Raw genomic sequence first — 27325 nt, 5'->3', positions numbered from 1 at the left:
TCTAGTGGTTAGCGCGCAGACCTCACAGCTAGGAGACCAGGGTTCAATTCCACCCTAGGCCATCTCTGTGTGGAGTTTGCATGGTCTCCCCGTGCATGCGTGGGTTTTCTCCGGGTACTCCGGTTTCCTCCCACATTGCAAAAACATGCTAGGTTAATTGGTGACTCCAAATTGTCCATAGGTATGAATGTGAGTGTAAATGGTTGTTTGTCTATATGTGCCCTGTGATTGGCTGGCGACCAGTCCAGGGTGTACCCCGCCTCTCGCCCGAAGACAGCTGGGATAGGCTCCAGCACCCCCCCTTCCCCGCGACCCTCGTGAGGAAAAAGCGGTAGAAAATGAATGAATGAATGTTTTTATGCAATTCACAAAAAAAGCAGGGATCGACTGTATTCATGGAAATACAGATCAGTTACAACTTTGGATTTCTTTTTTGTAAAAAGCATTTTATTTCATGTTATCCATTTATGAGGACACGTGTTCTGCAAGCCTTCATCATCAGAAGTAATTTGGCGGCAGATGTAACTCTGTTAAAGCATTTACAGTAGAAGGTAAGTTCATCACACAACAGGCATGCATGCACAGTGCAAGTGCATGACGTTGACTGAAGCTAATTATAGTGGCTCTAAAAAAGTGGGACGCACAACCACATGTGTACAGCTCTGACCCTCTCCTTGGACGAGATGTGATAGAATTCTGCTGTTTCAATCAAACTCTCGCTCACGTTTACATGCACACATACACACACACCACGGCTAACTGCTGCTTGACAGAGCCCCCTCAAACATTGAGTTATACTGATATGCATGATTTACTATTAAAAAGCATGTTTAAAAAATAGAAAATGCATCCATATATCTTCCATTGATAGTTAAGAAATTAAATGAGGGGAATTAAAGCTGAAAAATGGTCATGTGATAAACTCTACAGACTATATAACGCATCCTTATACAAAAGAAAATAAATCTATTATGGTCATAAAAATAAGAGTATAGTGTAAATATATATATTCATATTTATATTTTCATCACTGTATTTACAAGAATAGTGAATGGTGCTGCGTGTGCCTTGGTAGTCTTTGCTCTGGATTTGGTCGATAAAGCACAATGCTGTCTGGATGACCTAGTCAAATGAAAAAGACCTGGCATGATCTGAGTCAGTTCTCGAGTTTCCTGTCCTTTTCTGACATCATGGCAAAGTTCTGCAAAAAAAAAAAAAAAAGTGCCCCATAAACATAGCTTCTGCCGAGACCCGGGAACTGGCTGTGCTCTACAGTCCATGAGATCCAACAAGTTCTCTGAGGCATCTCATCGACCAGCAGCAGTCCTTAGCTTCATCTCTGGGAATGTAGCGAAAGATTACACAACCCCATGAGGCAGCGAGCCGAGGAAATGTCAATATTTGCCTGCATGCAGATGAGGTATCAGCGTTTCTTGATGGCTGCTCCATTAGAATGGGGAGGAAGCTTTGGAAGGCAGGGCTCCTCAGCACCTGCGTCATGGGAGAAGACAGAGTCCTCGCCAGAAGAGCAAGTGGAGCTGCGAGTGTCAGGGTAGTTGGGGGAGTATTGATCCAAGGGCACGGACAGCTCTAGATATTCCTGGAATAGGAATAGAAAGGCACCATTTAGATACAATACAAACATGGCTGCTGCTTTCACTTGTAGCCTGGACAGTACCTGGTTGGATGTCATAGCCAGACACCGGTCCAGGTCCTCTACTAGCTGTTTGAATGTGGGCCTGTGGGAGGGCACTGCATGCCAGCAGTCCCTCATCATCATGTATCTGCATGAAGAAAAAGATGGGAGATTCAACCAGGATATTCTAGTAGTGACATTATTCATTCATTCATTTTCAACCGCTTATCCTCACGAGGGTCGCGGGGGTGCTGAAGCCTATCCCAGCTGTCTTCGGGCGAGAGGCGGGGTACACCCTGGACTGGTCGCCAGCCAATCACAGGGCACATATAGACAAACAACCATGAACAATTTGGAGTCGCCAATTAACCTAGCATGTTTTTGGAATGTGGGAGGAAACCAGAGTACCCGGAGAAAACCCACGCATGCACGGGGAGAACATGCAAACTCCACACAGAGGTGGCCGAGGGTGGGATTGAACTCGGGTCTCCTATCTGTGACGTCTGCGCGCTAACCACTCGACCGCCGTGCAGCCTGGTGACATTATAACAATACTATATATAGACAGTGGTATAAACTATCATCTAATTTATGCAGATGGGTATAACAGGGCTTTTTGGTTTGAGTCATAAGAAATGTGTGACACTGACATTGACTTGAGCAATATGCCGATGGTGACAACAGCACGGCCGTACTGGCACCGCTCAAAGTTAACAAGGTATACAAATATCCCATACACATTTATTTGTGGCAGGCCACCACAAAGAAATTTGTAGCGACACACAAAATATGTATGCCAACACAGCATACGGTTTAAACACATGAAAGCCCAGTTCCTGAGGAATAACACAGGATGTGACAAAATATTTCAAAGTAGTGGCTGCTCAGAGCTCCACTTTCTTTCATTGCGTAAGAACAGTATGAGTGATTTAGAAATCGGGACTTTTTCATACTATGGTAGTATGAAACCGGTTCCCGGACTATGCTTCTAACCTCTAATTGTTTTATATGAATGACATGTTGAGGTTCCAATAATATCAGCTCAAAAGACAAAATACACCTATATTTACACCTATATTTTAAGAATAAATAGCATTCCATACTCCTAGCTAGTATTAGTACTAGTATAACATAGTATGTGAATGTAATCCAGATAAAACTGCTATATGATCTGTGCACAAAAACATCTGTGGAGGATGACTATAAATTAAATGTATCCACTGGATTCCCTTGGGAGAACACAAAACTAATGTAATACAATTAGAAATAAGATAATATGAAAATAGCAAAAAAAAGACCTTTTAGGTGGAGTGTAAACAAAAAGTAAAACATTCTGCAGTGCTGTTTTTATGTTTGCCTGTCCACATTTTAGCTGTCAGACTCCTTCCTAGTATGGGATAATGCAAAGATCATCATTTGGATTCTATTGGATGTTTCCCGAGTTTCACACCTTTATATGGATCCACAAAAAAATTGGCCCAATATCTAACTAAATAACTAACTTCAGAACAGGTCACAATGAGTCCTTACAGTTCATGAGTGCACGTGGAGGGTTTGTCCATGCGGTGACCTTCCTTCAGCAGCTTGAACAGCTCTTCCACGGGTACACCCGGGTAAGGAGAGCCTCCCAGGGTGAAGATTTCCCAAAGCAGCACCCCAAATGACCAGCTGCGGACAATCACCACAAGCAAAGGTCTGAGTTTTCACCACACAGATCACAGAAGATTTAAAAAGCAATTTGATCATACTCACACATCACTTTGGTGTGTGTATATCCGATCAAACAGTGCTTCAGGAGCCATCCATTTGACTGGTAAGCGCCCCTGTGGGAAAGTTAATGCCTGTTGCAGTTATTCTGTCTCATAATATTCAATAGTATTTCCCCGCAAAATATACAAGTACTTACATTTGTGGTCTTCTTATAGTAATCGATGTGGTGTATGTCCCTTGCCAGGCCAAAGTCAGCGATTTTCATCACATTGTCGTCAGTGACCAAAACATTACGAGCAGCAAGATCTCTGTGGATGCACTGTACGGATAAAAATAAAAATGGTTATACAAACACTTAGGGTTCTAAAGCAATAAGCTACAGTATGATCATCACATTCATGGATGTACTTTGTGGTTTTTTTTTTTATAAAGTAGGTTTAAATGTCTAAAAGGCGACCCCTCAAGAAAAGACACAGTGTTTATCATGATTCATTTCAATAGAAATCAGTGAAGCTACAGGATTATGTATGAAAAACATCCACCGTCATGTCTGTGGATTTGTGGATTGCACAAAAACTTAATGGGCACAGGGACATGGCAAGAAATCGAAAGAAATGTACTTTATGATCAAATGGAGGGGTGTTATTGTAAATCTACAGTGGATCCCCACGTAGTCACAATTCAGCATTTACAATCCTGTCAATTCACAGATTTTTGGGAATGAAAAAAATATTTTTACATTGGAGCTGAACCTAATAATTGCAAATGTTGATCAGAAAATGAGAGGAGCATGTCAACATCATGCTCACAGGACGGTTAGGAAGAGGAAGGAAGGCCGTGTGTCAATAATACACTTGGGATTTTTTCCAATCGCAGAAGGACACGAAAAGTCACTCCTGTAAAAAGCAGGGATCTACTGTAATCTGCACTACTAATTTACAGCTATTCATTTTCTTCTGCAATGGATTGGTTCAATTCTAAAGACCTGTATTTTTCCCCCTATAGCTAGGTATGTTTTATTTTCTAATATTGGTCAATTTAAAAGAGGGGAAAAAAAGAGAAAAAGTCTGACTGTGCTCATATTACCTTCTTGGAAGCCAGGTACTCCATGCCTCGGGCCACTTGGTAGGCACAGGACACAAGGTCTTTGATCGACATGTTCTCTACAGGAACTTGGTCTGGGTTGTAACAGTACTCCATGCCTGGAGGGCGTCGTACACGCAAATACTCTCTTAAGTTGCCTTTGGATGCATACTCCACAATCACATACAAAGGACCTAGAAGCAAATGGAAATAATGATGTGACGGTTAGAATACTAATTTCAGCTTTTTCTATGACATGAACAAAGCTATCTACAAAACACCATTTTATTAAGCTAACTTCAATATATACCCACAAAACTATGACGTCCTTAAATATATGCTGTCAATCAAGGAATATTTCAAGCGTCAGAACAGCTCTTAACTACTGCTTTTGAAAGGTGGGTCCCCTTACCATCCTGTGTACATGCTCCCAGCAGATTTATGATGTTCTTGTGTTTTCCAATGATCTTCATCATCTCCATTTCTGAAATTAAGTCTGAAAGATCTTTCTCCGTGGCATCAGCTGTAGGATATCAAAAAAAATTATATTGGGGGACCTAAAAATCTCAAAACCAAGCATACATGTGAATCAATTAATAACAGCAGCAGTCATTGGCTAAGTACGTATATGGAGGCCTGTCCAGCACCGCGCTCACCGCTTGGCCACGGTGCAGCCATAAAAAAAGATTCAATTTATTAAAAGGGATAGTTTGGATTTTTGGACATGAAATTGTATGACACCCCCATAAGCAGTGATGTCCGTCAACAGCGATTCACTCCCCACTTCGTATCCTGAGCCAGAGTTCAGATCGGACGATACAGATCAACTGTAATCAAACACATGCCTATAAGAGAAAACTTACATTTCAACATTTTGACTGCAACTTTTGTCACACGGTTTGGCTTCTCCTTGTCGAGACCCAGGGCCTCGCCCATCACAACCTGACCAAAGCAGCCTTCGCCCAGAGGCTTCCCAAGAACAAGCCTGCAAGCAAAGGAGGAAAATAATGTAATAATAATGTAAGTCACTGTAATAGATGAGTATGTTTAAACAGAATTATTTCATTTTGTTTTGAGGTGACTTGACTTGTCCATCTGACTTAAAGGTTATCACAGTCATAATATAAATGTATTCGTTCTCTATCAATAATATTGTCAATGAACATGTGATGGACACCATAACTGTTCACACTTCACCAACTATATGTTCTCTAAATCAGTTAGCATAGCCACTATAGCCACTATATCCACTATGTAGCCACTCAAATACCCTTACACAAATCCATCCAAATTCATACACACATGCATACATTAATTTAGCCAGAAAAAGCTGTACCGTACCAATAAAATAACACTTCTAAAAGGGGCAGATGATCCTTTCTTTAAAGTTATTGTTTTGAGAACATTTAAAAAAAAACAACAAAATTTTATTACAAACTTCAATTGTACACAACAGTATAAGCAGAATTACAGGAACATAAAAGTGCAATTCTACAGAACAATAGCAACATAAATATGAAAAAGTAAATATCAAAGATTGTTTTGAGAACATACCGATCACGTGGAAGCTCCCAGCGGGGATCTTGGGGTAGTTCATACTCAGACACCCCTGACAACATTGGGGAGCCACTGGAAGATAGGCGTGAAGGTCTGACCAACATCACACCAGAGTGAATGGAGGAACTTGAGTCCACAGACACCTGAAGTAAAGAAGCCTGACATTACTCCCCTCATAGTGGAACAGACACAAATTGCATACGCTAATTTAGTCAAGGGAAAACCAACCACTAGGTTTACAATATTCAAGACTATACCTACCTGATAAGAGTTGAGCTCTTGACAATCTCTATGGAAGCATGCTTTTTATAGGATTATGGGAGTCATCATACAACTTATACACGTCAGGAAAAAGTGAGAGAAAGGAGTAGAAAAGGTAATATATTCCAAACCCCCTATCTACTTTCTGTTACCTGTCTGCGCAGAGGGATGCTTTTAGCCAGCTTGTGGACAGCCTGCTGACTGTTGAAGTCACTCTTCTTGGACGAGGTGCGTATCTTGACAATAATTACGATGGCAATCATGACAGCGATGAAGAAGAAGCCCACACAGTAGATGACCACCTCCAGGTAGGTGTGATTGGCCGGAGGATAGTGTGGGACAGCTAGATAGAGTGGGGAGCATTGGCGTGGGTTGCATCAACTGTTATGTTATGTTATGAACTATTCATATAGATACATAACAAACCACGCTCACAAGCACCCATTCATCCCCATACTGTACACAAACACGCACATTCAAGCTGTATTGTCCAAAAACCACACCCTTTGACACGTGTGGGCGACATAAAACACAATGATACAGTATTTAATTAGGAAAATGGCAATTGGTTAAACATGAATTTAAAATTGACAATTAAGTCAAACCTGGAAAATGTCAACATCTGTAAGAGTGTCAAGGGTATGGTTTTTATACACAACACTTCACACACACACACCATGCTTCATAAGTAATCATTTATGGAGCTCAATTACTTGTATGTAATGTTAAAAGGTTATGTGTAGGTGTGGGTGATACATGAATGTCATTTTGGGGGAAAAAGCCAATAACTATGTACCTGTGGTACAACGAGTGTAATGTGGAAATAAAAGTAAATCATATGTTGTTTTTATCCTCCCATACACTAGGCCTAACTTGAATGACTTGTTATTAACCCAAATAGTTATTGAAGACACCACATAAAAAAGGCACATGTTGGTTTGGGATGGGATGGTGTAGTGGCTTTAAGATATTGCATGAATTTCTTCTAGGTTTTGATCAGTACTGAGTCAATTAAATGACTTACAGTGGATCCCCGTAAATCTATGATTCCACATTCACAGCCCTGCGAATGTGAAGATTTCTGATAAGAAATTACATATTTTTAGAGGTACATATTTTTATTTCTTACTATTATAATTTGTATTTAAAAAATCTCAAAAGTACAGACTGTTTCCACAGAAAACCCATCAAATTCACTCTAAGTTAGTAATCAATAAACGCTCAAAATCTTATAATCACCCCGCCCCCCCCCCACCCATGATAAATAGCGTTAAATTAACATCTAGTCTAGTCCAACATGTGGCGCCACTTATTGGAGCCCTTGAACCCCTGTGATCTACTGTGCATCCCAAACCAAATGTGCTGCTTCACCCATCACCAGCAATACACAAGTGAGCTTCACTTAAGTGAAGAGGCTGACTGACAAACAACTTGATAATTGGACAAATGCCCATTCCTCCGCAGAGGAATGAGACACACAAAGTACAGAGGGCCAATTATCAGAGCCAGCCGCTGCTCTCACAGCAGGAAATGACATGAGGAATACATGTCATTTGAAGCGTTTGTCAAAGAAAATCAGCTTTACACCAAATGAAATGCAAACATCAATTAAAGCGCAGAATGGTTCAAACAGTTCAAAGTGAAATCTGACCAGAACTTCCAAAGGATACTTTTAAGAGTCTTAAAATGAACCTGGATGAGGCCAATAAGAATAATTTGTTTGGATTTTTATGTTTTTTTTTTTGTTTTTTTTAACTTAATTCTTATGGAAGGCTAGGCAGCTCATGACCTGTTTGGCATTCTTAAACTTCATGTAAGCACAGCATGGCATACAATGAGGAAGGTGCCATGCTGAGAGGAAGTGAAGTTAAGAAAACAACCCGTCTCAGCTTCTGCTCACATTTTCCAAGAGAATTTCATTAGTTTTACATTCTGAAAAACGTGAAGACAGATAGCCGGACGGTTGTAAAGAACAGGACAGGAATTCAGAGAGAGACAGAACCACTGATACCTTCAAAAACGGTCAACCATGCAGAGTGATGAGAGAACCCGATAGAATTGCCCGCCAAGCAGGTATACTCCCCAGCGTCATCAAAAGACACATTTCTCAGTTGCAGGACTTCCATTTCTTTGTCCGTGGTGTTAAGGCCGGCGGTCTAGAAAATAAAGGAAGCAGACCCAACAAGAGGCCCAATAGAGAAATAGGAACCATGAGTAAAGAATTCTGAAAGGAAAAAGTGGGAGAGGAGGGTTTTCCTCCTCGTCCAACACCATTTGTCCACCAAAAAGTTACAACTGAGAGGCACAGCCAAGGACTTGTCAAGGAGATCCCCACCCAGGCTAGAATCTGTTAGTGGTGGAGCTAGTTAGGTTGGATCTGTCTGACTGAACACCGCATTGGGCCATCCCGTCACCATGTTGAACACCTCAGTCTCATCTCCACATGCAAGAGATGAGCAACATGGAAAACTCCACAGCAGAACAGGTCACACTCACACTTGGACACAGCTCACATTCCTTTCTCTGGACCATGAGCATTAGACGAACAGCAGGAGGTTGGTGAAAGATGAGGATAGCTGGGGAGAAACAAAGGGAGTCCACACACAGTGTGTGAAGAGAGCGTGAGCGCTGTGAAGGGCAAGGGAGTGAGATTAATGAAAGAAGATGGCACGGGGGCCAAAAGAAGAATGGCACAGCAAAGGAAAGAGTGAGAATTGAGATCAGGTCCAATGTAAACCTGAGACTAAACACTTTCAACTGTTCCGCTGGGAATTTTCCATAGCGTCATTTACAGTCAGGGGCACTGAGGCAAGAGAGAGGGAGGGAGAAAACGGAGGGAGGCAGGGAGGAGAGAAACAGCTGAGGTTGTCTCCAGTTATACAGCCTATAGTTTTTTTCAGGTGCTTTTAGAAGTGCCTTCACTGTGTTGTCCTATGCAGCTTCGGTGATGTTTACCTGTGGGCTCAAATCTGGTGACAGTCAGCCAGGCCGACTGATTGGCCTCCCCTATATAATTGGACACTTTACAAATATACTCTCCACTGTCCTCCTCTGTCACATTGTAGAGGGTCAGCAACTGAGCATCCGAACTATTGACCCCAGAATGCTGGAAATAAAAAAATGTTATGTGCAGCTCAAACAAAGTAGTTGCACCACTCAACACTTAGACTCAATATTTTGACTTTTTGATTTACATTGTTTGAGGTCCGTTAACTTCACTTTTATTAACATTTCAGCTGTTGGAGAGAATACAGCCATACCTCAAGTTCCGTTATCATCCCATTTTCCAAATTATGATAGTTACATTATAAGTACAGGTAAAAGCAATTTATTAGCGACTCTGACTTTTATGTTTTTTGCCTCTTTTTTTTGACTGATGCAACTTATACTCGGAATAGACTGCAGAAAATATGATAATTCATTCCAAAATGTCAGAAAAAAACATGAAATAACGTAAATCCTATTAATCCGTGTTAGACACCTACAAATATTAAAGGGGACGTATTATGCTTTTTCCACTTTTGTGACCTACAAATGTAATTAGAATGTTGTATTACCGTGTTAAATGATGCCAACGTTTCAGATAAATGAGGTTTGCGCATTTGGAAGTGAGTCCTGAAAGAGGTTTGGTATGGCTTCAGAGTTTTTCTAACATTGGCACAGTGATGTCACAATGAGTCGGACTTCCTTATATGGGCGTGCTTGGGTACAAGCTGTACGCCTGGTCTCCTCTCCACACTGCACTCTTTTGTGGAAGATTTCACCATGTTAGCATGGTGAAATGACTTCCAGAAAATGACTGTTCAGGTAACATGCCTAAAAAGGCGAGCATGTGTGTAACTGCTCTATAGGAGTCCACAACTGAAATGAACACAATAGGTCCCCTTTAACAAAAATACATTTCATAGAGAATAAATATAGATTTATTTGTACAAAACAATGCAAAATAGGTATGCTTGATGAATGACCTGCATAACCTGCATTTTTACCTTACGAAGAAGAAGATGGTGAGGAGAGTGGACGCCATCGTCGTACTTTGCAATGAGTTATTTCTTGAAATCAATAGCGTTTCTCACCTCAAATCGCATTATCAACATTCTTTAGCCCCATGGCGGGTTAATTAGGAATGGCACTCAATAACAATTGCAGACCCTGAGTCACCAATACTTAGGGTGCTTTGTTTGGGTGCTCGATTCCATGAAATTATACAATACAGGGCAAGCAGACTAATTTGTTATGCGTGATATTGTACAATAGGCAGTGTACAAAAATCGGGGCGGAATTTTTGTCAAACAACAAATCCATAGAAAAATGGGGTGTTCAAAGATATGTTATGTCAACAATCTGTCTTATTATATGAAAACAAATCACGTTGACTTCCTACCTTTAGAACACGAACAAACGGTAAGCCGTCTGGACCAACACGGCTCCCGTTGACCTCGATGTGTTTCAACCATTGAATGTGAGGCTGAGGATCGCTAAACACTTTGCACTCAAACTCCACATCACTGCCCACCACTGCAGTGCGATTAGCGGGTAAGCCAGCCTGCAGGATTGGCCTGTGTGGAGAGCGCTCTGCAACACAACCCAAACATAAATTTTTGTTGGAAAAATTGCAACATTTGCACAAAATATATCTCAATTTGAGAAAAAAGGGAAGAAGACAAAATGTATTTTTTCAACCTTGTGTAAAATTAGCTTGACAGGTTGTACGTTAAAATAAAATGTCTGCTGCCAGAAGTAATACCTGACTTCTTGTCAGGGTTATGATCCCTAGTGAGGTCCCACTAGACCCTGGAGACACAGGCATGGGGAATTTGATTTATAGCACCAGAGTGCAAACAAGTCATGGCAGGACTCAGGCGCCTCGCCTCGGGTGTATGGAACTCAAGCCAGGTATACCTAATGATTTAGTGTGCTGTTAACCAGGTATATACAACCATTCTAAAAATAACTTCATATGCGTTTTTTAAGATCATAAACATTCTCTCATAAACCAACTTTTAATAATGACTGCGTAGCATAACGGTCCACACAATGGTGTGACAAATTAAAGGGAATAGATTTGTGTGTGACTGACTCACTTGTAAAGCAATGCATTAATTTTCTGGAATTGCATTTGGAAAAAAAAATAGATGAAAATTCTCTTGTAATTCTGGTGAAATTAAGCACCTACCGACAACATCCAACTGGTAGGTATGGTTGATGCTCCCATACTGGTTTTCTACCACACAGGTATAGTTTCCCTTGTCTGAAGGAACCACAGATTCCATGATGATGGTCCACACATGGTCACGAACCTGTCCATTGGAAAACAGTGGCAGGTATAAAAAAAAAGTAATCAAGTGACAGTGTAGTCATGGCAGATCTTTCAGAGATAGTTTCCAGCGACTACATACAGTAGATGTATTTTGTTGAGTCTAGCTTTCTCACCAAACAAAGAACTTATAAGGACTCAGAATGTTTTGGCTTACTGGTGTACCAAATTAAGACAAAACAAGGCCTCATTCATTTTCATACATGTGCTTTCTGTCAATATGAATGGTTCACTAAAAAGGAGGTGAAGAAGGTAGATGAAGTGGAATGTGACAATAACAAGGTCCAGCGCTTTTCTCACTTCCTGTTGCCAACATATATATTAAGCAGCAGATCTTTGTTCTACCCACAAGAAAATTGGGTACATGTTTCTTATACATCTGCAGCAGCCCGTCTTATTAGCACCGCCAGATGACTAGTTCTTTTCTTCAAGACATGTTATAATTTTTCTTCCATAAATCTGCCCAGACCAGCACTGTGTGATTAGCCAACAAACCTCTAAGGCAATGGCAACATCAAACATGCATGTACAGAGACACAGCCATACGGTTTTCCCTCATTTAACTAAAACATGAGGGACTCAAGCGGCCTGCTGCCAGATGTGTTGTGCTTGGCTTCATACATGTGGTCTACATTATTCCCTTCTTCCGGTATGTCTCTATGCTGTACAGTATATGAACAATAGAACCCCAGCCATAAAAGCAAGAGTGGGAGAGATGAGAGGCATCCTGAGCCGCCTCAGCAGACCTTTGCACCGTGACTGAAAATACAGCAGCCAGATGGTAAAATATGCTTGCTGCCTGGCTGTTGTGGGCTGGGCAAAGAAGGAGGTAACAGGCAGCTGAGAGGAAACTCCTAAATGTGTCCCAGCTGGGATGGAAGAAGCCTTGGGTTGCATAAGACAAGGCTGAACTAGCCCACACCTTGATGGACACAGCAGACATATAAGCGAGAGGGGGTTGTTTTTCTATGTCATGTCTCTAAATGTGCAAACATATGTCCCATGACTGCGATACTGATCTTTTGTCATGGCCGGTTAATACTTGATAACAAAAAAACCCAATAGCATTTAAAAACAAAAAAAAATCTGACTCTGGTAACTCAGTCATGCCGGTGCTTTTAGATTTGACGCAACTGTTGACCAGCTGCACGGTGAAAGAGTGGTTAGTGCGCAGGCCACACAGCTAGGAGACCCTGTGCGTGTGTGGGTTTTCTCCAGGTACTTTTAATTTTTAAAAGTACAACATTTCTAGTCATTGTTTTGCAGAGGATGTCCAAATATACCATCACCGCATCTTTGGGGCAGCATGAGCTGTTTGGTTTTAATGGGCTTTACAAATAAACCTTGACTTGCTTGATGTGCCGAAAAAGCAAGTGAATGATTGTGACTCGCAACAGTCTCTTAAATAATCAGTTAAATATGTGTGGTGTAAGACTGCAATCGGCATTCTTTACTCAGGGGACGAGATTGTGATCTAACGTGAAGATTATATCCCTTTCACATTCACACTCCTGGTCAAAGACTAAGGTTCCATCACCAAATTTCGAAGGGGGTGTTGTTCAGTCAAGAGGAGATATCAAAATAATATTAACTATACTAAAAATTTAAAGTGTAATTTTACAGACCTTGAATCCTCCAATTCGGTGGTCTCTTTTGAACTCTTTTCCATTCTTGTACCATTTCAGTGTGGGTATTGGGTTGCCGCTGGCCTGACAGCGAAACTTGACAGTTTTACTGGCAGGGACAGCATGAAGCTTTTTCTCCATTTTTTCTGGATGAGCCCACTGTGGGGCCATTGCTACAATAAACAGAGACAAAAAAACCACAGAGAGGACATTATTATGTTGACTTTTTTTTTTACCAAATGCACAAAATCAAACAAGTATCACAACTCTTATTGCATGTCTAAAGAGATAGGACTCAATTATTCTATTGTGTTTTTAAAATGTGCATAGTTAGAATTTCACTTGCATATCTGATTCAGTCAGGGAGGCATAGTCAAACACCCACACCCGATACACACAAACACACACCTTATGTGTTCAAAAAAGTATTTGTTTAACGTGGCAGTGGTAGTGAGTTCACATGGATCAGACAACTTACGAAGCAGTTTTTGGCTGCCTAATAGTTTAGACTCCTCGGAAGAAGATTCTTCGTCCTCATCGTCGTCCTCAGATGAGGCCAGAGTATCGACTGTTTAAAAACAGAGATTTTATTATTTATCATACGATCCAGGTTTAAGAAAGAAAATTAGCATTAGCAATGTTGCTTGAGTTTTACAACAATACCTGTGACATTAAAAAAGATGCTTTGGTTGCCAAAGGTCGTGCATGCATACAGGCCGGAATCTGCCATCTCCACTGTCTCAATCTCCAGCTGACCATTGCGGATACGTGTGTGTTCTCCATCCAAGATGACCACATGGTCTTTAGTCCAGTTGACAGAATGAAGGGAATCCTTGGTGGAGCAGCTTAGGTCCAAACGACCCCCGAGATAAAGGGTGAAAAGTTCTGCTTGTGTTTCTGTGGAGACTAAAAGGAACATTTGGGTAGAGTTACAGCCTGACAGTGACAAACAAACACAAGATTTCATTTATTTGTGGCTGCCCGCCACACTGTCATTCGGAACACCACAGAAAAGATCTGGCATGACTTTTTTAACATTTGCCCAGATTAGAATGTGAATCTGTATGTGTGAAACCTAATAATAATAAATCTGCAACAGGTAAGTTAGCAAATAACCCTTGTATGGGGGTTACAACTACTAAGTGCTAACAACAAACACATGACTTTAACTGTTATTTACAAAGTGCCCGAAAGGCATGCTGGGTGCTCCGATTACTCTTTGTTATTTTGTTAAATACGGTTTAAAAACATGTCATCTGGCCCCCCAACCCTGCCACAGATACTTTGTAGTCTTGTGGGAAACGCTGAAACACGATAGAAAAAGCAGCAGCAGTAGCAGATCCAACTCAAACATTAACGACATAAATCACAGACAAAAGAAATGGAAACAATTGCTGACATAAAACAATCAGACTCCTCACAAAAGTGAGGCTGTGTCTAGGTGAAAAATGTACTTTAATATTCTGACCAAGAGACACTAGAAAAGACCTTCCTTGATTTCCTTCTGGCACATAGCCTGCTATGCCTCTTCCCCAAATTAAATTGCATCGTAAATGGGGCCCAATCACCAAACCGGCATGGAGCTCCTTGGGAAACGAAGGTGAAATTTGATTACAGGAATCAAGAGCGAGGAAGCGTCACAGAGCGGGACACCTGAGCTCCCCCGTTCTAAATGACTACATAACCCAAGAGGGAGGGAGTAACCCAATTATGATGACACACAGTCCGTCACAATGGTGTTGTTTGTCTGGTTACAAAGGTAAGAAGCATCGGTGGCCAACTTTCCAGAAGTGCATGGACGGTTCACTTTTCAAATTTATTTTGTGTTTACTTTAATTGTTAACTACGATCAATTTGTTTATAATATTTGTGAATACAATTACCAACATGATTTTATAGTTTCAAACCACTATTTATATCAACAAAGTCACACTCGCAAAACAAAGCCCTCTACACAAAAATGGCGAGGAAGCCCGAGAGTGAGCATGTGTACATGAGTGAGCAAGTGAGGGCCTGCAGCGGCAGGTTCTAGCGCCAGTTGCTATGGTGACCCCACTTGGGTCTAGTAAAGGTATTTCCTGGATTGCATATGTCTGACAGGCTCTTAATCCCAGCAGGAAAAGGGGCCAGGGGGTAGGATCAACTTTCTCTTCACAAGCACAAGCAAAGGGTCCAAAGTAGAAGAGACATTTATAGTGATTGGTTACAGTGAGCCAACCTGCATGCTGGGCTGTACACAAGAACACCCCTTTGCCCGGTGTGGGGGGGCCATCCAGTGTGTTTCTGTTCCTGCCTTCTAAATGGAGATGCCACTGATAAAGCTGTGTCAACATCCCAGCTGTTAATCTAGCTGCAGACATCATAAAACGCCCAGAAACGCTGTAAAAAAATGCTTGTTGTTTTATTGAAGACCACAGTCAAGACCATTTGTGCTTGAGGGACAAGACAACTGGGGGGTGGGGGGGATGTGACACAATGTAGTTAAAAGGTGTCACTAACTAAATGGGGTTGTGTGGAAATGTCATGACAAACACGCAACTTCAGTTTGCTTTCACCTATTCACCCTACGTGGCAACCTCCCCACATTTCTTTTGAATATGAGGACGTTTGATCTCAGTTAATCCTCCTCGCGCTATGATTGGATTATACAGGATTAAAGATCCTGGCAACCCATCTGGATAGTACTTCCAACTATTTGCGAAGACAATGATTGACATAATTTGAAATCAGCCTAATAAAAATCCTGAAAGGAATTCGGGCAAAGAGGTAAGAACTGATACATTTTCAACTAGGGGTACAAAAAAAGCCCACTCCAATTTACAGTCAGAAGGAAGAGTTGGCGCCAGTCGTCGGAATCCACTCTAGCTACACGATAGAAAGCAATATGCTGCAAGAATGACTTCTGGGATTTCCTGCTCCCACTGTAGTAATGGGTAAATGCAGCAAAATCCGGCTAGTTGTGGCTCTGTAGTGGTGCATAGAGAAACAACTGTTCTATGCTTAAACTGCCACAAGCCATTGAAAAGGTACACGATGTGTAGAAGGGATTAATTAGAGACAAAGGTCAGGACAAGCAGGAAGTGAAAGAATAGAACAATGTCCATTAGCAAGCCCCCCCCCCCCCAACATTCACCAAGAGACTTTCTCCTGAAACCACTCCAGTGGATGACCCTTTCACTGCTAAATGAGCTGCTGCTCAATTAGCATGGATTAACAGTTGGAAGCTACACGGTTTACTGTGCTGGGTACAGTTAACCTTCAAACTCATCCAGTATGATTCAAATGAGTTCGGCAACATTTAGCATCACACCACAACTTTAATAGCCAGCTCAAGACAAAGTCTCACTTTTATACTATCAAAATGTCATTGAGATGTACCTATTTTGACAACAAAACCCACTTAAACAACGGTTAAATAGATGGATGGATATACATGTAATACAGTATCTTGCCGTATCACCAAAACTTATTTAGCCCAGGAACTTATGCTACTTCAGTCAACAACAGCAGCACAGCAACAACAACGAAACATACAATGTCCGCTCGACAGCAAACGAGCATCTTGTTGAGTCATTGTAATGGAATTGAGAGCTAGGTATCCACTCTTCCTTTTGTTCCGTCTGTGACTGACAGCAAGACTCGCGGCTAGTGAGGCGTTGTGTTACTCCACCAGATAAACAGTTTTAGTTTTTCGTGTTAGCGGCTACAATAACAATATTGTTGTAGCCTGGTTAATATTCAAGACAGTTATGTAATTTGAACAGTGTTGTTGAACAATTTAGTCTTTTTGTTTGTGTCGGCCCCAGGGAGGTTTCCAATGCAGCCCACCACCACAGCTTCAAAAAATCATTGGGGAAACCCTGTCAAACCAAATACATGGGCACATGTAGCTGGAGAGGGATTAAACATATTTAATTTGTTCAGGGAACAGTCTTTTCTTATGTGAGCAACACACAACATGAAGTCCCAAGACAAAGAAAGAAACATGCATACTACATGACAATTTCCATACAGCTATTTTGTTTCCCTGGTCAAGACAAAAGGAATGCAACCAAATGCTTCTGCTGTGATTGTTTGTAGACAGCTGAAGCCATCCGTCACCCAGCAGGGAAGTGGGGAAACATGAAGCATTCCCAAGCCAAAGTCAATGGGGGAGCAGGAGGAAAAGCACAGAGGCGCATAGATAGTACCTGGCCATTTGGTGATTAAGAACAGAGGAGTATAAATGCATCAGACAGCTCCCACCCAAATGGAAATTTATGGCTCACCTTGGAAGATAACTATTCTCTACAAACGTATGTTCAACAGCAGTATATTATCATTAAATAAATTACACTAATAAATACATTTGTCCATTTATTTCTCTTTTACTAAGAAAATACTTTTTTGTTGTTGCAAAGATCGGTGAATGCTTTTGTAGTAGGCTCACATGATGGGACACATTAACTTAAGCTGTCCCACGGTGGGCTTAAGTACAACCTATGCAAGTTTATTTTAGCATTTACTGCCTGAGAGAGCCTTGCTTAATTATTCTGATTATAACACTGAGCTTTGTCATATCCTTCTGCTACTTCCCACTTCCGACTGCTTACTGTCAACACACCCAAACCTATCTACCCTCAAGTCAAGGCAGCGATTACACAGTTGGACCACATCCAAAAGGCTCATATTTTGGGGGCTTTGGTTTCGGCACCTCCTTCTCCTTTATTGGAAGTGAATCCGTTGAGAAAATCTCTTCTAGGAAGTCCTAACATTGCACAGTCTTGCTTCAAGACTATGTGTGCATGGTTCAGACCTAAAGTAGAAAAAAAGATACTTTGTGCTGATATTTTGGTCACTGGACCAAATGTTGCACAATGATGGAAATAAAGCTTAAAAATGCCATGACACATATATTTAAAATCAGATCTTTATATTATTTATTACTCTCAACATGTCAACCTTTTCAAGTTATATCATGCGTTTTCACTGTAGGTTTCCAATTTTGCTAATTTTTTTTTGCTTATTTTATTTCTACAATGTATTTCTACATTATTAGGTAACTGGTTGTTTGCTTTATGCATCATTTTAGCCAATTGAAAATGTACTACATCAGCAAATTTTAATTATTTGTGATTTTAGAAATAAGAGATTTGTACAGTATATTCACTATAAGCGGTATAATGATTATCCTCACTGATCTTTTTTGCATCTTTTTTATATTTAGCGAGTGAATATTGCTTTTATAGTTATTACCCCATATCGCCACACAATAAGTTAGACATGGTAAAAACAGAGAGCAGTAAAAAGTATGGAGTGATTTTTGGTTGGGTACTTTATCTTTATTTATTATTGAGCAATTACTTGCTACCTTATGTTATATATTTTGGAAATGAGTTTTCCAGGTCATTTTTTCCATCTATTTTCATGCCTCCAAATTTATTTTCGTTCACATTTTCGATGTCCACGCCGTCTATTTGTATTTTTGCTTGCATATCCTTTCCTAGCATTTCCTTTTAGTTTTATGTCAGTTCAAGGATAATCTATTTTTAATCAAACCATCTTTTTAGTATAGCCATGACATTTCATGCATGACATTTTCAATTAGCGCTTGTGTTCTTACCCAAGAACAAACAGCAGTAGTATCATGTGTAAATAGTACTAAATTTGGTCCCAGTATTGACCCCTGGGGAACTCCACGCGCAATATTTAAACTTGCTTGTGTTTTCTCCTGGCTTCATATATTGCTTAACTAATAGCAAGGTAGCGTTTGACCCAAAACCAAAGGCTTTTGTCAAGTCCATAAATACTGCATATTTCTTCCATAGCATTGGTAATTTCCTCAGTAATTGCAATTAGTTATATGGAGGTTGAAATGTTGGCTCTGTGTCCGTATTGGTTTTCTGTGAGTAAGTCAGTTGTCCAACCTGTTATTTAATAGTTTCTCTATTATTTATATTAGAGTTGTGGTAATAAATGAAAAAAATGTGACAGGACAAGTTTTTATTTAACCCAGCCACAAAACAATGTAGGTGCATTTTGAAATGATTATGATGATTAGGATCTGTATGACGTGATCCGATATTATACTAATTAGCCCTGTCAAAAATAACTTAACAGTGGTAACTAATTTATTTCATTCATTACGTTAAATGTTTTAGTGTAATTAATGCATGCAAACTGGAGCAGGCAAGCCCCTGTTATGACAGCAGACAGATCCGACTCACTCCCCACTTTGTGCCCTGAGCAGAGTTCTGGTTGGAGTTGCTTCACCTTAGCCACTCTGGTTCCCACATTGTTTTCTCACAAGCTAGTGTGTGCTTTCACAACTCACTCTTCCACAGACTCAGCGGGAGAGGACAGAGCAGAGAGACAGCACTTATATATGCCATTTCTGTGTGCTCGTATCTGTGATTTTAATGATGAGCCATGCAGCGCTCACATGTGTCCTTGCAACCAATCGAGACTCATCTGGACTTAGCCAAGCAAAACCCACTTGCAGATTTCTTGGCAAACACATTAGCCATGTTGCTGCGAATATATTATACTCCATTTTGTAATTGGTGGTACTACATCTTATATGTGGTTACCAACTGCCAAAGAACATTTCCGCGGTTTTCATGGATTTTCACAATCACAAATAAAAAAATATATTCCTGGATCGGAGAGCTACTGTAAAAACGTTTTCTTTGTCAAAGTCACAAACCTGCAAAAATGTCCATAGAAATCAGGTTGTTTGTTGGTTATAGTGATGTTTCACACATATTCCAGGAAAAAGAGACTTTTCGGAATCTGTGACACTACAAGTTCTCAGAAATTCACACTTAAAGACATGTAGTTTGTGTTTTCCAGATGGAAAACATAGTAGTTGTAATGATAACAAATGGCCAAATAACAAACACCATTTTCAACAGTTTTGTGTTCAAGGCGGCCTTGTGTAAATTGTCCCTTGCAAGGACTCAGAGAAGTGCACTCAAATAACACAACTCTGATGGGGGTGGAGGCAGAAAGACGAATGCGACAAAGGGCAGATTTCACTGAAAGCTGCAGTGTGTCATACATTCCAGTACAAAGAACAAAGCTTTGATTATCAATGGACTATTTCTCACAAGTTAAGATAAGACAGACCTAAGACCTTCGTGCCACCGTTTTGATTTGTTTGTTATTTAGAAATACTAGAATCCAAGTTAATCTAGCACACCAACTTACCTTCATCAAGGTTGGCAGGACGGCACTGTGTCCTTAAAACCTGGGCAAAGAGAGCCAGAAACAGAAGTACACTTGGCCTCCTCAGCATCCTGTTGAGGGAGCTACAACTGTTGGCTTCTCGACGACTGGAACTCCATTCAGAACCTGACAGCAACAGGTCATTGACAGATTTGAACTGCAAAAAAAAATAAAAATCAAATACATGAGTCAGTCTCTGCTGAGTCCAGGTTTATCAAATATTTGCTTGGGCAGCATAAGAATGTGATGAAATGTTATTAATCAGAATCAAGGGATTATGCACAGAATTATGACCATGTAATGAACATGATAAGTCTACATTTATGTCGACAAAAAACATAGGACACTGGAAAAAGTTAAAACTGCTTTGAATGACTGCAAGGTTCAGTGGAGTATTTGAAGTTTATAGCCATCTTGTACAAAAACACTGATAAGATTGTAGATAAGCAGCCTTCCTGAAGTACAACCAAAGCTACGATAAATGTGTCTTGCAAAGGAACAAGAGGTTTCTTTTCAATAACTTGTAAATATGAAGTAATGACGGCTCTTGTTTGCTCAAACCCTTTTCCCAACTATTCCTTACAAAATGGAGCACTGTGAGCAACCCACACACATCTGCTGGCATCATCAGCCCCCAGCATCTTAACACTTGCCCCTTCCCCCCTTGAGGAATCCGTTAAAGACCAAAAAACCTCAGTATGTTATGTGACACCGTTGTAGAGAGACATCATTTCGACACTGAGAGATCTATCACCTAACATTTGTTTTTGACTGTTAGCCAGAGAGACCCAACAACCATTTGCTCTCGTAAGTTGCAGAGACTTGAAAAAACTATTTGTGGAGCTACACAGTGGAAAGCTGGACATAAAGTACTTTGCAAGAAATTGTGTTGGCAGTACCAACACCAATTCATTTCTCGACTATGGAGAAAATTAACGATTAATTACTCGATTCAGTGTTATTTGAATAAATATTATTTTCAGTGGGACGACACCCTCTCTCTATATGTTCTGAACTCCGGTTTTCATGCTAGTATAGTACTGAGCAGGTTAATGCTTTGCAGAGGTCTGTATGAATGAATACCCATAATGTTCCTAGTGTATTAGCCCTTCCAGGATTTCCAAGGCTTTCTTTGTGATTGGTGCTGCATAATGTGCCTGACTTTGCAGCAGCTCTTTTATCAGTGGTTCGAGGGTTGTCTTTTTAAATAACATTGCATCTCCTTTTGATTTTTTTTTACTTTTTTACAAAATGTAGCCTCTGATTTCAGGTGGATATTTTTTAATTGCCATATTCATTCATGAAAGCAGACCTATTGCCTGTGTGTTTTAGCCAAAACAAACCATTCACACACATAAGCTTTGACTTGGAAAACAGTGATCAACATTTTTGCCTCTTTTCTGATGTGTTTCGGAACAAACCACTTGCTGTTTGTGTCTGGTTAGTATTGACTATGTCGGTCAAAGGCCTAACCATTTACTTGATTACTGTAAATTTCAGACTATAAGCCAAATAATGATGCAACTAATGTATGGTTAAAAAAAAACTACAATTCCCATGATGCATATAGTGCACATTCAGGAAGCAGTTACGATATCAAAAACAAGCATATCGTTCACATCTATAGAGACAGAATTTGACGCGAACGTTCATGTTTCAAGATGGTGCCGCTTGAGTGCAAGCAAGTTAAGGCAGCTCTGTGTCTTCTGCTGCATTTTTAGCGTTTAATAGTGCTTCATTTATTACTTTCTTCTTGTTTTTTGTGTCATACCGACCCCTTAAGCAAGTGTGCTGCTATGTATGTTCGAGAGCAGCTCTTAGCTTTGTGCACCCCTTCGCTACACGGAGCGATCGTAGATCATAGAGGCTGCATAGCGGGAGTGAACAGCAAAAAAGACAGTATAAAGATTGCTATATTTAGACAGAATTAACCATGTTTGCGAACGCGAGATTGAAGCGCTTACAATACTAACTCCACTACAGATAGACTACCGTGAGTGTAGCATGATTGCACATTATATTTAACTTTTCGATATTTATTTAAAGATAATATACTATTTTATTTCAGAGGATATTGTTCTATAAGATTGTTTACATTTTAATAAAACTTTGCAATATTCTTTGCATATTTCACTTTCATATAAACTCACTTTGTGTAAAAAATATGGGGATATATATTTTATATCGATAGTCAACCTAAATATAAATCGGGATATCAGTTTTGGTCCATATCACCCAGCCGTAGAAGCAGAGAATTGTACTAACAATTACAATTCCAACCAAGTGTTAAGCATGTAGGCCACACAGTCAGGAGATCGGGAAGATTGGATAGGGTTCGATTCGCCGCTTGGCATCTCTGTGTGAAGTTTGCATTTTCTCCCTGTGCATGTATGAGTTTTCTCCAGATACACCAGTTTCCTCCCACATTCCAAAAACATGCATGTTAGGTCAACTGGCGACTCCAAATTGTACATGAACACATATTTCTTTCCCTTTTCTGTGCATTATAACGGCAGAAAAAAGTTAATATGAGCTACCTAACAATGCACGTCACTGGGACACACCTATTTTGACTACCCACTAAAATACCTCTAACAATGTTTTATTGTTTTATATACATATATATACATACTGTGAAACACCTCTGCGTGCATATGTGACTTTGTCTAAACTCTTGTTAAAAAAATATCAACATTTGTATCATACATCAAAATTGAACATAAATATACCAGGCCTTATCTCCCAGCACTAGCTCCAAGTAGCGTCACATGTGAGTCAAAGCTCTAATTGATTTTATTTGTTTACCCACAGCACAGTCTGATTCAGAGTTAATCACCAGCGGGTGTTGGTCTTCTAAATGGGCATGATGTTGCCCGCCAATGGTTTTCACTTTCCGAGAACACTTCACTATTCCAGCAGCTGACTTTGGCCAGAGGTATCCAAGGGTGACGAAGAAGCTTGGTCACCGCAGCTTTGCAAGCAGTGACTCACACCTTGGGAAGACTCCAAGAAAATGTTTCTGCAGCATGACCGCAGAAGGCAGCAGAGTATGTTCCCTGTTCTTGTCACTACCATGACCAGTCAGCGAAGAGGAGGAAGTTGCTTGTCCGAAGCCTGACACAAAGCTCTGTCATCCTCAACTCCCATGAGAGCAGGAGTCAAACTAAAAAGTGTTATACGACTCTCACACGTGGCACAGAGTCATCATGAACTTGGCTTTTTTCATTTTGTAAAAGTATACAGTATGTCACAAGAAAAAACTTATTGATCCCTAATATAGCCAGTAGTATATTTAAACATTTACACTGCATGTATGCGATTGGTATTGGTATCGTATCAGCAGCATAGAAATTATCTGTATCCGTAGCCGTACTCGGGGTTGGCATGGCATAAACCGGAAATGGGCATTGTCTTATCAGAAATGGGCGGGGCTCTGCACATTATTTTAAGTCTGAAATCGACATGGCTTGATCAGATGTTGCGATATTATTTAGCTACATGTGTACTGTGTATGTGTGTTAGTGATCCTTGAGACTTTATTCTTTAATTTCTGTTAATGACCTGTGTGAAGTTGGTGATTCATGCAAACATGGCAACAGGGAAATAATCTGCCAGCCTTGTTGACTGTATTTTTCTCAAAAACACTGCGTTCAGTATTACAAGCAGTTTTTGCAACTAAGTTTATATCACTAGCCAAACAACTAGACAAAAATAAACAACTGATGCACGATTGTACCCGCTGTCTTGTGAAATGCATCACGTAGCTATGAGACAGTTGTTGAGAGTCTGCATGTTACAGAACAAGTTTACCAAGTAACTTTAGATACAAACCAAAATAGAGGAGAGCTGAAGAAAACCTAATAAAGTGAAAGCATTGTGTCAAACGCTGAGATGTTTTCAATGTCCCAATTGCACTGTGTACGTGAATGAGGCAATGCTAAGCTACTCTGTGGCTGCCGCTTACAAAGTCATCTTGGGGTGGGCGGTCACTATACTATGTTACAGAGCGTGAAAACTGAATACATATAATGAGCATTTTTTTTTAAACACGAATACAGACAATGACGAGATTTACTCATTTCATACTGGTATCCGGCAAAAATGCATTATCTGTTACAGATACTAATTTTTAACGAGTATCCAACTCATCCCTACCAAGTCATAAAATCACAACAAGCAACATTGCTGAATTTAACAAACCATTTCAGCCAAGAGTAGTTCATACTTTACACCGAGAGATGGTGGACATCTCTAAATTTGATCTAAACTATATTTGTGGTATTCACAATATCGTAATTGTTGGATGGTAAAAGCTAAGAAGCTGTCCCTCTTTGAAAGCGGTTGGATTGTTGAGCTGCATAAGCAAGGCCTCTCGCAGTTAGCAGTAAGACAGTTAAACTTGAAGAACTTCTACAGTATAACTCAATTGGGCATACTTTCTTCTCATGCTATAGAATGAGAAATTTTAAGCATAACTAATATTATTTTGTAACATTCTCAATAATTTAATCGGTTATCTTTGTTATGAATTCCCTAAAACAGACTAAATAATTCAAAGACCAGTAACCTCTTATTAAACCGAGATAAAGGTTACAGGCCTGACCCACAACATGGCATTTGCCATAATTACTGTTCATTGCCATCCATGCATAAAATTCCTCAGCTCCCAAATTCTGTAGTCTATTCTGCTCTTTCGGTTCACAGACAGAGCAGCAGCAGACCATTCCTCCAATGCAAAGGTGCAAAATATTACACAGTATTGTATAAAAACACTTTGCTTTCCCTTCTACAGCCTTACAGTGTGGATATGCACTTCACCAGCAAACCATGGAAGTCGGGTGTTATGATATTACACCTACATGTAAAAACAATCAATGTGAAGCAGCTTGACACGTTGCAATTTGGTTCACATTTACATCCCAAGTGCCTTTCACAGCATAACCTGTGCTTAATGCACAAGGTGTTTACATTTCCCAAATGGGAGGTTTTTAGATACTGTGCATAACTTTACAATGTTGTGATGTTCAGTAATGTAGAATGAGGAGGAGCAAAACATTGCAAAATTGTTTAGATTTAGACTATTTAACCAACTCCGGCCACCAGATTCCTAAAACCACCAGAGCATGTCTTTAAAAACAGCAGAGCAGTCCTGTCATATATGAAGGATTTGATCCATTTCATTTTCACAGCATAAAGAAAAGGCTGTCAGCCTCGGGATGCACGCTTTGTGGGACAGGTTCTGATGTTCATGGCAGTGACTGGACGGAAAAGTATCTAATGGTGCCATATGTCAGTGCTATAGTGGCACCAGAAGGAGGCAAAAATGAGATACATTGACTCCAACACACGTTTCTCCATCGCTGTTCACACCAGCAACACAAACCTTCCTCTGTATCCACCACTAACGGTGAGGTGCCTTCACAAACACCAGAATTCTGAACATCCAACATACAACACAAGTAGCTTGTTACACTAACTTAATTTTGCTCAATTAAGAAACGCTCTTGCATGTAGTATTAACTAGCAAACCTTTTCAACAGTAATTATTTTTGCACACATTTATAGTATTTCAATTATGATTCTCTTCAACTTGCATGTCACAAAATTGCATATAAATAAAAATCTATTGTTTTTACCAGTTCAGGCACCATTTAGCCATCAGCACCGATTCGGTACTGCATAATAGATACAGTAAATGTGTCCCAAACAGAAGACTCCCTTCAAATAGAGCATCTCTGATTAACATAAACGTTGTCTTTGTTGTAATCCATGGTTATTTGATTTATGGTTATATTAGCCATTTAATAGGGTAAAAAAGTTATAGCACAGTCTTGTATTGACATTTCATAGAGAATAAGAATACGTTTACCTAATAAGCTTTTAAATGTCAACATTGAAAATATTTGTGATGTCCTTGTTAGGAGAGGTTGGGTTACCTTATCAATGAGATCTCCTTGGAATTGCAGCGGGAAACAATACTCGTCCCAAAGCACGTCAACATACAATAAAGCGTGTTTCTCTGGGAAAGAAAGGAACAGCTCACCTTACTGGCGGGGGGCTGCTGCGAGACAGCCAGCGTTGGTTTGAGGAAAAACACTCCGCAGCTGGAATTGGATTGCAGAAAAACTTGTCCAAAAGAGTATATCCACTATCCAGTCGTAATGAGGGAGCTCCACTTCGATCCAACTATGGAATGTTTAGAGAAAACTTCCCCCAAACTGAGGGGTGGAAACAACTTACGCCCCCTATTACGGAACGTAAAAAAGCGGAAAATGTCCCAAATGTGAAAAGCAAATGTAGATAATGCGATGGACCGAATTCTGAATTCTTCTTTTAACGCAAGCACCGTTGGCTAACTTTCGTGGCTCGGTCGTCCATTGATCACATCCCCTTTACTCACCATGAAACATTCCGCTCACCACCGGCAAAAAGAATCCCCGGCAAAGTTTCCCAAAAGTCGCCCATGAAAGGAAAACCTTGTGTTAAAACACAGAAGGGCACCCAAAAGGGATTCTATAAAAAAAAGTATAAAGACTATTCCTGGTGGAAACGTGTGTTCAACAACAGTAGTCCGTGCTACTCCAAACCTCCCCCATCAAATCTGGGACTAGTTTGTGCATCCTCGGACCATTGTCAAGCTACACCACGTAACTTTGATCACTTCCTGTCTGTGAAGTGTGTGAAGTGTGTGTGTGTGTGTGTGTGTGTATGTACAAAAAGTAAGACTTAACGAAATGTTAAATGCCTATGCTACTATGCCAACATTACGAAAAATCAGCAAATACAGTTATTTTAATAAAATAAACAAATGAAATAAAAAAAATCTGAAAGTAATACAACAATTAGAGACGTATTTTAATTACAAAAACAACTGTTTACATTCCTTTATCAACTCGGAGAGCAGTTGAGTTTCTTCAGTAACTGCACTTT

General features: G+C 40.2%; 1 protein-coding gene across 7 annotated transcripts; it reads right to left on the bottom strand.

The window, feature by feature from the left end:
* Window positions 1-425: 425 nt before the first annotated feature.
* Window positions 426-27006, bottom strand: fgfr1a (fibroblast growth factor receptor 1a). 7 transcript variants are annotated; one of them, XM_058070855.1, is made up of 19 exons: window positions 26439-27006; window positions 20378-20552; window positions 13853-14095; window positions 13668-13757; window positions 13190-13362; window positions 11424-11547; window positions 10632-10822; window positions 9203-9353; window positions 6394-6590; window positions 5984-6129; window positions 5293-5414; window positions 4842-4952; window positions 4433-4623; window positions 3543-3665; window positions 3389-3459; window positions 3167-3304; window positions 1679-1784; window positions 1406-1600; window positions 426-1201 (listed from the first exon to the last, which is right to left on the bottom strand). In XM_058070855.1, the coding sequence occupies exons 2-18, from the start codon at window positions 20463-20465 to the stop codon at window positions 1424-1426; spliced, it is 2442 nt and encodes an 813-aa protein (XP_057926838.1). In that variant the 5' UTR covers window positions 20466-20552; window positions 26439-27006; the 3' UTR covers window positions 426-1201; window positions 1406-1423. The 7 variants fall into 7 exon arrangements, with proteins under 7 accessions (XP_057926838.1, XP_057926836.1, XP_057926839.1 ...); XM_058070853.1 differs by having other exon boundaries at window positions 426-1600; XM_058070856.1 differs by having other exon boundaries at window positions 426-1600; window positions 6400-6590.
* Between the last annotated feature and the right edge of the window lie 319 nt (window positions 27007-27325).

The sequence above is a fragment of the Doryrhamphus excisus genome, chromosome 4 (assembly GCF_030265055.1).
Source record: "Doryrhamphus excisus isolate RoL2022-K1 chromosome 4, RoL_Dexc_1.0, whole genome shotgun sequence".
NCBI lineage: Eukaryota > Metazoa > Chordata > Actinopteri > Syngnathiformes > Syngnathidae > Doryrhamphus > Doryrhamphus excisus.
This window is presented reverse-complemented; position numbering and strand designations above follow the sequence as displayed.